Here is a 10,009-nt window from a genome sequence, read left to right as displayed (position 1 = left end):
AAAGAAATATCGGGCACAGCAGCAAGACGCAGATGCGCTTCCACGCGCCGGTGCAGGCGCTGCAGACACGCTCCTCAAGATGCAACATCTGTCTCTGCAGAGACGCCAGGAGCCCTAATGGATTGGCAGGTGGCAGTTGTTGTTGGAAGACACACACCCCGCTAGCTGGATCCTACCTAACACGAAGATAGTTTAACTGGTAATTTAGTTCAAGGGACTTGCTCCCTAATTGATGTCTTAAATAGGCGCCGTAGTTAAAGAAAGGGGGGGGGGAGAGAAGCAGGGGGGGTTGTCCTGGGAGTGAATGCGTACACGTCACGTGACTATTTCTCAGGAGGAGCGTTTGTACTTTTTTGGTTGCGATTATTATATTTTATTTATTTTTTTATTAGCCACAATAAATCCTCTTAAGATAACAGTAGGTTCGAGGGGAAGAATTAATATAATATAACCCAGAGGAAGCCTTTCACACTCTTGCCAAATCCCCGCTTTGAACTCCCGCTTTTCTGTCTTTTAGCAGTCTGGTCGGTCCCTTATTTCTCAACCTCGAGGAGCAGGCTTCTCCAGAACCCAACAGGACAGATCTACCAAAACCGCCCGTAGGCAGTGGAAGGGCCCAGGGCAACTCACCAGCCGCCGCCTCTCTTCCGCTCTCGGGTCCTGATTTCTCCATGGTGAGGCTCTTATGATCGGTATTTTCCGAAAGAAAAGCTCGGCGTGGGGAAGATGTGCCTGCCTATCGTTCTTCTCTTCGAGAGAGTTTCCCAAAGAACTGGCTCCAGACTTTTCCCGTCTTCCTTTTTTCCTTTCCTTCCTCAGGTTTACTTTCTCTCCCTTTCTCTGGAGCAGCCCACATTATTGCTCCCTTCTCCAAGCTGGGTCATCCCCCAGAGTGATTATTTGCCACTTCGGATTTGTTAAGCAATGCATCAATGTAAGTGCTTCTTAAGGGCCTGCTGCGGTCACCCACATTTCACCGCCCACCACTAGAAGAGCCAAGGCTCGGGCTAGAAAGAGCCTGGAAGCCTGGAGTCTGGAGGAAACCAGGGGGGTCACGCGTCTCCTCGGAAGAGGTTTGGCTCTGGGCCTGGCTTCTGAGAGAGGCCGGGCTGGGGTCTCCCCTGTTCTTGGTGGCCCGCGGCAGCCTTGCCTTCTACTGAGCAACACCCGCCCCCAGGTCTCCATTTGTCGTTATTGCCAATAAAAGCGCTTAGAAAAAAGGTGGGGGGAAAGGCGGACTCCAACTCCCATCCACCCCAGCCAGCGGGACCCACGGTCAGGACTGATGAGGGGATGTGTAGTAGCCCGGCTACATCTGGAGGGCCGTACGATCCTTTCCCTTGTCACAGAAGCCATCGCCTGGCAGACACCACAAGCAGGGAGGAAGGACAATGGAGGAGACCCCGAGCTTGTCGGGCCTCGAGTCAACCCGGCACCCTGAGTCGTTAGGGAGGTTAGCGCTGTAAGCCGTGTAAACGCTCTTTCGTGTGTTCTGTAAAGGCCACTGCTTTAGAACGATGCCACCGTTAAGTTCATAGTGCTATAAAAGAGGAGGCTAATTGCCCTGCAAGCGCGAGGCTTTCCCCGCTGGATCCACTGGCCTGGTGGTGAGCTAAGCGCGCGCCGCGTTTGATCCTGGCTGGTGGGTTGGATCTTGCTGCGAACTGGTCTTGGGGAGGGCGCCCCTTGCCGTAGCCAGAGGAACTGGCCTAACTTCGTGGAACAATTAAAACGACGGTTTTTGTTTTGTTTGGTTGGGTTTCTTTGGAGTGGAAACTAAAGAACGTGCCTGTTGTTGCTGACCCCTCCCTCCTCAGTTTCCCACAGTCGAGCTGGTTCCAGGTTTTTTGTTTTGTTTTGTTTTTAGGGAAACCTTTCCAAGAAGGGTGCTCCCCCCGCAGCCCCACTTCCTCTCGCAGCCCTCCTCTTGACACTGCATTCAGGTCACCCTGTGCGCCCGACGGCGCTCTCCTTGCGGCTTGTTTATTCAACCTGACGCCATGATCGATGGCATCCCGGAGCGCTTTTGCGCGCGCCACTGGCCGGGCCTCGGCATCCCTTCCGCGGGGCTGCTCGGCGCTCCGTGACTATATTAGGTGGGCCCGGGACGCGGCCCGGCGCCGGCCAATGGGAGAGGTCTCCCTGCTCCTCGCTCCGCCTACGTCCCTACCTCCCGAGTGTCCAAGCTGCGGCTGACAGCGCCGGCCCTGCTGTGCGCGCTTTGGAGACAAGGCTCAGCGCACGCCGGGGGCACCTGCTCTGCGCTCGGAGGACGCTGCGCTCGGGCACTGAGGCCGGCGCCCGCGATGTTCCCGAGCCCGGTGACCACGACGCCTTTCTCCGTCAAGGATATCCTGAGCCTGGAGCAACATCCCAGCGGCTTGGCGCCCATGGAGCTCTCGGCTCTGGGCTCGCCCTCGTCGTGCATGCTGGCCACCTTCAAGCAGGAGGCGTATCCGGCCGACGAAGGCCCGATCGCGGACAGCCCCGTCGGCCTCGCCAAAAGCAACAGCGCCGCTTTCCCCAGCCCCTTTTACGCGGCCAAAAACTACGTGGAAATGGACTCGACCAAGGCGCCCAAAGGGGACAACAAGAAAGGTAAAAGCAAGGGCCCGTCGGGGACTCGGAGAGGGTCCCTTCCGCGGCGGCCGAAGCGCCATCTCTCTCTTGAGCAGGGCAGGCTGGGAGGGGGGCAATATTTGGGGGAGAGGGGGAGACCTCTGGTCGGGCTAGAGGGCTCCGAGGCAGCTGGAGCTGGAAGCGGCTGCCTGGTTCCTGGATCTCCCGCCGACTCGAGTTAAGCAAAACCACCGACGGCCCAGAGGAAGGAAGGAAGTCTCCGAGGGCCCAGGGAGTGCGCGGCCAGTCCCGCTCCACGAATGCACGGCCGCCCGGAGTCTTTTCTGAAGGAAACCAGCTGGATTGTCGCCTTCATGTCGACAGGCTTGCAGCTTGTCGGCTGGAAACGGCAGTAGCAGTGCGTCGTCTTATTTACGAACCATCCCTCTTTGTCATTTGCTGGAGGAGCGGGATGGTTCTCCATCCCCGCGTCTCCTATAGGAGAGGGATTCAGGTAAAGTCGGCTGTGCTGACTACTAGTTGGCGATCCCTTTGCGGGCAGACGGGGTGCTGTGCTGGAGTCGGACCCTCCCTTGGGCAGGTAACTCCTCTTAGTCTAAGAGGGACGTTTGCTGTACATTTTCCTGCAGATGTCTTCCTCCTGATAAAGCAATATTTCTTATTATTGAGGAGGATATGGATAAGCTTTTTACAGAGCGTTTGTGATTGTCCAAGGCGTATGACAACCATTATCTTCTTGTGAGCATCACAAGTCTTTAGTCCGCTGCAGATAAGGAAAGAAAGAAAACATATTGCCTAGGGTCATGGGAGGGATGAGACTGGGCACTTCCTGGTTTTTAGCTCGTAGCCCGGTCATATCCACATCTACTCAAGTAACTTCAGAGGTACTTACACCAAGGCAGATGTGCAGAAAGTTGCAGTCGATGTTCTGCAGCTGGACTCCAGCTAAGAGTCCGAACTCTTTTTTTTTCCCTCGCGCGCCGAATTTCGGAAACAAATGAACAGGGAGGTAGCATTGAGAACAGGATTACTATCTATAATCTATAACATTATTGTTGTTGTCAACAATCATTTTGAAAAATTGTAAATATGTATAAGATGTATAAAAACTATAATTCGTATTAAACATGCTCGTGTTTAAATTTAGTATTTACATTTAAATTGATATAGTTCGAAATTATTATTATTATTAGCAGCAGCAGCAGCTGTAGTCACACCCGTTGCTTTGATGTAGGCTGGGAGGCCTCAGAACTCCTCAAAAGGCGCAATCCGCAAACTCACTCTAAGGAAACTTCCTCCAAAAGTGTCTGGCGTTGGTGAGACAATTTGAGATTCTTAAAATATTCCATGATAAATCGAGGAGCACAATTCAACATTACGACCCTTCCAAGAAGGAATAGACTCCAACCATCTCGATTGGATTTATTTTCAAACTTAAGTAGTAGAAGACGTAATTTAACTTCTGCTCAGAAGTTTGATAAACACGCCCAAGAGTTAAGTTCCATCGAATGCACTTTTTCGCTAGTCCTTTAGGAAGTAATGTTTACATTAATCGCAGCAATGATTTCTTAGTAAGCCTTCGGTGTATTAACGTTTCAAAAGTTGCCTTTGGCAGTCAGACTTTAAAAAAACAAAACCCATGAGGTTGCCATCCTATGCACACTTAATTGGCCTCAAGCTCCGCTGGACCTCTTGAGGCTCACCGGTTCTAAGTAAGCATACATAGGATTGCTCTGTAAGATTTCCAATTCATTGGAAATTGACGGAAAGGATCAGCTCCCTGTGTGAATCGCACTTTAATCAACTCTCTAGTAGAGGATGTCCCTGCTCTTTTGGGAATCACGAGTTCATTTCCATTTCCTTAGGAATCTTCCCAGATAGAACATCCGACCGATTGAGCTTTGATGTGTTCATACTCTCAGCAGCCAATTTCCTGGGAATCTCGGGCTCGGATTTGGGGTTCCTAAACTAGTTGACATTAGTCCTAAGTAAATGGCGTAGAAATAAATAGCACTGACTTGGAAATGGCTTGTATAAATTGTAGATAGATAGATAGATAGATAGATAGATAGATAGATAGATAGATAGAGTCTATCTATCTATCATCTCTCTGTGTGTAGGTAAACGTGTGTGTGTGTGTGTGTGTGTGTGTGTGTGTAGTATTGAAGTGCAGATAAAATCCACTTTAACTGTTCGAGAAAAGAGCTTGAATGGGACTCATCAGTGTCTCTGGTTTCTTCACTCTGGAGGAAAATGTGACGCTACCTGAGGTCGCTTCTAGATGGTCTGTTTATTGAGCATTCGTCCTGCACAAAGTTTGCGGGGGCGGTTATGGCTTCTTCGACTTTTTGATCACCTATTATTATTTGTTTGAGGGTCTGTTATACAACATCGTGTGAACAATTGTTGTCCCACACTTCTCAGTATATTTTCTGGCAATTTCCTTACCGCAAAAACTCCGATTATGGGGTTTTTTTTGGGGGGGGAGCGGTTTGTTGCACAGCAGTTCCAAATTTACTTCAGTTGCTTAACCTGAGTTTACCCGTCTGCGGCTGAATCCCACCCACCCGCAAATAGCGACAGTGTGGCTGCATACGGACCATACCTTTAATCACATTCGAAGAACGTTGTTCCCTCAAAGAATTCTGGGCAATGGAGTTTAAGGGCTGCTGTGAATTGTATTCCGTGTGGAGCAAATTACAATGCCCAGAATTCTTTGAGGCAACGAATGTCCTTCAAAGGTACAGTGTGCACGCAATGAGGTCTTGAGGTCTACCGAGCTGAGCGTGACTCAGCCACAGTTAAGATTTCCGAAATCTGATAATATATATACGTACTCAGAAGCAAGCCCTGTTGATTTCAGTGAAGCCATTTTCAATAAAGATTGTTTAGGATCCATCCTTTAAGTCCTATAGATTTATAATGAGTAAAAAAAAAAAACCCACAAAAATCCTATGGACAAATAATTAAATTTAAGTTTTTAACGTGTTCATTTTAAATTGGCAGCCCTGTCGCCAGGTCTTCCGCACGTTTACGTGGAAGCGCCCCACTGATTTCAGAAGGAGGTTGTCCATAATAAAGTGTCCAAAAAATGAATAAAAGTAAAAAAATTCAACTACTGAAACGTGTCCAGATTTTTGCCCAATATCTGCAGTTCCACGATCCTGGGATCCCTCTGATTTCAGTGGGACAATTTTTTGGGATGCCCCTAAGTCATATGCCTACATCCAGTCTTTAAATTTCCAAAAAGAAATAATTCCGGTATCATTTTCATCGCTTTGAGCTGAGTTTGTGCCTTGAATATTAAAATTGAACTAATTAAGATGAAGGGCAGTGCTGTATTTGAATAATAATAAAAATGTAACAACAACAGGACAGAGCAACCACCTAGTCCGCAAAGTAAGGCCTTCAAGTCTAAATTTCTTTGGAGGAAACAAAGCGCACCTAAGAATATAGCTCTGCTTGGAAAAAAGGCAAACGAAAACAGAGGCTTTACTCCATTTCCGCGGAAGCAAATCTTTGGAGTTCAGCTGCACTTTCAAATAAGATAAGGAGTTGATTTCTGAATAAACATGAGTGGGGTGGCTTGTGGAATCTGTTTAGGATCGACTTCTACTCCCGCTGACCTAAAAGGGTGAACTTTTCAGCGGATACAATTCAGCCAATGTTAAGCACTTTGTATCTCAGGGGTTTTTTTTCAGTGAGAGGAAGTTAAGCACATAGTTTTCCCATTGAAATATTCGGGGCTACTTTAGTGTTTAATTTTAGCTGGATTTGAGCCCCCAAATGTAGGCTTGATATGTTGCATTAATTATAGAGAATTGGGACTTTAGCACCTCTGAACATAGCAATCGATATTGTGGTGCAAAGGGATGTGTTTATCGGGCTACAGAATGGAGACACAAAACGTTATTTTAACACCCAGAGCTTTTGGGGAGAAGCGTTGGTTCATAGAGATTTACTCCCTAGTGTATATAGGGCTGCAGTTTTAGGGCCCAATGCTCTGAATATTTTTTTGGGTGGTGGTGGAATAAATTGCACTGAGCGCTGCTGAACTTACTTCTGAGTAAGCCTCCAGAGGATTCAGCCATTTGCTTCGAAAGCTAGTGGGGGGATAGCACTCAGGTGGGCAGTAGCGTCAGTGAATAGTGTTTCGAGACCTTAGCTTTGGAGGGTGGGATCCATTTTAGAAATGGTATTGGAAGCAAATCCTATTGATTTCTATGGAGCGCAGTATTTAGCCTGACCTCCCAAAAACAGATCACAATCCAACGCAAAAGGCCGAGTCTCTGTGCTGGAGGCTGGTAGCCAGTACTTTTTCCCACCCCAGAGGCACCGTCGTATAATGGTTAGAGCGCAGGGCAAAGTTAGAAGAGGGCTCCACTGAGATCCCCAATTGGTCCTGCTCACTTGAGTCAGTCTCGCCTACTTCACGGGGTTTTTGCTTGGGAGGTCAAAATGGGTGGAAGATCAATGTGGAGGCTGCTCTGAGCTCTTTGGAGAATGCAAAGGAAGGACCTATACGTATAGGCAATCAAATGAATGAGACTTAATGTAAGGGATCAATATAAAAAGGGATCGGAGCTTCCAGTTGAAATCCTCAGTCCAACCAAAAGAATAGAATCATAGAATTGTAGAGTTGAGAAAGGACCCCAAGAGGGTCATCTAGTTCAACTCCCTGCTACGCAGGAGTCTCAACTAAATCCAGAGGAGTAGTGACTTGGAAATGTCGAATATATGACAAGCAAGCGCCAGGCTCTGACTGCCCCTCTGGGCTTCTTTCTCCTTGACTCTCCGCAGAGCTGTGCGCCCTCCAGAAATCCCTGGAGCAGGAGAAGCGGGACGCCGAGGATCCGGAGCGACCCCGGCAGAGGAAGCGGCGGAAACCCCGCGTGCTTTTCTCGCAGGCGCAAGTCTACGAGCTGGAGCGGCGCTTCAAGCAGCAGAAATACCTCTCCGCCCCGGAGAGAGACCACTTAGCCAACGTGCTGAAGCTCACGTCCACGCAGGTCAAGATCTGGTTCCAGAACCGGCGGTACAAATGCAAACGGCAGAGGCAGGACCAGAGCTTGGAGATGGTGGGCATCCCTCCTCCGCGGAGGATCGCCGTGCCTGTCCTGGTCCGGGACGGCAAGCCTTGCCTGGGGGACTCGTCGCCCTACAGCTCCCCCTACAACGTCAGCCTCAACCCCTACAGCTACAACTCCTACCCGGCCTACAGCAACTACAGCGGCGGCGCCTGCAGCGCCAGCTACAGCTGCAGCTACCCGGGCGTGCAAGGCGTGCAGCCCGCGGCGCCCGGCGGCAACTTCATGAACTTCAGCGTGGGGGACTTGAACCCCGTGCAGACGCCCATCCCGCAAGGGAACAGCGCCCTCTCCACGTTGCACGGCATCCGGGCCTGGTAGGCCTCCCAAGGCTCCCTCCCTGCGGCGGGGGCTGAGTGCTTGGGGGAAGACTTTTCCTGGACGGACTCCAAAGCGGGCATTAAAAGCAGCCGGGTTGGACCTCCTGCTGGAGAGAGGCGGTCTGTCAGCAGGGATCACTCTGGGCTCAAGGATCCGGGGGCGCGAGGGAACGCATCCCCCCACCGCACCGCCCAGGTTTGGGGTTCTTTCGGGTTGGGCGCACAGAGGCTCCCAAGGCGCCTCCCAGCACTTGCTCATTCGCCCAAGGGAAGATCTTGTCTACATTGCTGGACACATTTTCTGCCCCCTACTGCCCCGCCAGACAACTTCTGCTCCAGGCCAGGATTGCGCGCGCTGCGCTGGGCTTTTTTATGGTTCAAACTACAGGGAGCAGCTTGCTCTGCAGATCGCAACGAAGTGAAGAGACGGGCGTGAATCCACTGGGCTCTCTTTTTGGATCCACCTAGAACATGAATTTCCAAGGGGGGTTGGCGTTTTCGGGGGCGGGCGGGTCTTGTTTACTAACAGACATACTCCCACTCGCGCTCTCTCGTCTGTTTCATTTTATTCTCAACGCTTCCAGAATCCTTTTCCTATACAGTATTTAAAAGCTCGATGTCAGGATCTTCAGGGGTTGCTCAAGTTGGTTGCGAGCTCAGGTTTTGAAACAAGAATTCTCTTGCTGGGTTGTTCCGGTATAGCTGGGGTTATGTTGTTTTGTTTTTAACTTGGACACGTCCGGCTTTTCCTTCTCCAGGACCGTGCGTGGGAATATGTGTGTGTGCGTGCGCGTGTTGGGCAAGGGGGTGGGGTGGAGTAAAGACTCTTCCGCACTATAGCCGAGGCCCCACCAGAATGAAGGAAGTCAGACGCTGTTTTCGTTCCAGATCCCCATTTAGTTGTTATGCACTAAAACAAGTGATTGATTTTGATAGTATTAAATGCACTGTCTGTTCTTTGTCCAGCCTCTTGGTTTGATGTACGTGGTCTCCCCCACCCCCCTTTTTTTGCTGTACAGCCCGATACAACTGGGTGTCTTGTCATTAAAGAGAGTGGCTTGAGTTTGTGGGTTGTTTTTGCTTTCTTTCCTGCAACCGAGAATTTAATGACTTCCCTTAATGAGGGTCGCGCGGGGCTAACAATTACCTCTTGCCTGATCCCACCGTCATAAACGAAGCACTTCCTTTTAAATCTAAAAAGAGTCCGTGCCATTGAGCTGCGCGCGCAACCAAGCCAAAACTAGGTACTTTGAAAACTGAGAGAGATTCACAGGGCAATTCGATGCATGCTCATACATGTATATACACAATAGAAATACCATCGAATTCAATGGGACTTACTCCCAGGGAATTGTGTCGAGGATTGCAACTTTAAGCTTGTTTGTTTTGTACGTGTAATTTGCCTATCTATCTGGATTTCGAAGTGGTCTACTGTGAAATAAAATGAAAACAAAAATAGACGCTTAATTTTTCCGACTCTGGTTGGATCTCATCCTTTATTCGAAACTCAGAGCCATAACCACGTTTACTTAGAAGTAAGTCTAGTTCATGCTTGGTAAGCGTGCTTACTATTCCAGACTTAGTATTATTTACAACCTCCTACTCCACACGTCTCCACTAAGAACGAAGTAGCTTTATGCCGAGTTCAATGGGGTTTTACCACTCAGCACCGTCATTTGGAATGCACAGCCCCACCCTGCGTGCGTGCACCTGGAAGCCAGGCATCCTATGCTCAATCTGTATCCCTCCAGGTGTTGCCGGACTCCAACTCCCATCAGCCCCGCCCGCAGTCAGCACGGCCAATCGCCAAGGTGGATAGGCAGTTTAGTCCAGTTGATCCCTATTAGCTACGGACCCCGTTTTCAAAAGCGAAGCCGCGGACCCGCTACTATTGAAAATGTGGTGGTTTTGTTGTGTGAATGGTGCGACAGACCCCGTGGGATCCCCGGACCACCAATTGGGAACCATGGCACTGGCCTAGTCCTAGTCCAACAACACCTGAAAGGTCTTAGATTCTCCGTT

General features: G+C 49.8%; 1 protein-coding gene across 1 annotated transcript; it reads left to right on the top strand.

Annotated features, from left to right (window-relative positions):
• The first annotated feature begins 2,198 nt into the window (after positions 1-2,198).
• NKX2-5 (NK2 homeobox 5) lies at positions 2,199-8,396 on the top strand. The gene is made up of 2 exons (XM_033139959.1): positions 2,199-2,598; positions 7,381-8,396. Exons 1-2 carry the CDS (start codon positions 2,307-2,309, stop codon positions 7,986-7,988), a joined length of 900 nt encoding a protein of 299 aa, XP_032995850.1. The 5' UTR covers positions 2,199-2,306; the 3' UTR covers positions 7,989-8,396.
• Positions 8,397-10,009: the final 1,613 nt, after the last annotated feature.

Source organism: Lacerta agilis, chromosome 2, assembly GCF_009819535.1.
Source record: "Lacerta agilis isolate rLacAgi1 chromosome 2, rLacAgi1.pri, whole genome shotgun sequence".
Lineage (NCBI taxonomy): Eukaryota > Metazoa > Chordata > Lepidosauria > Squamata > Lacertidae > Lacerta > Lacerta agilis.
The sequence above is the reverse complement of the archived record's forward strand: the minus strand, read 5'-3'. Positions and strand labels throughout refer to the sequence as shown.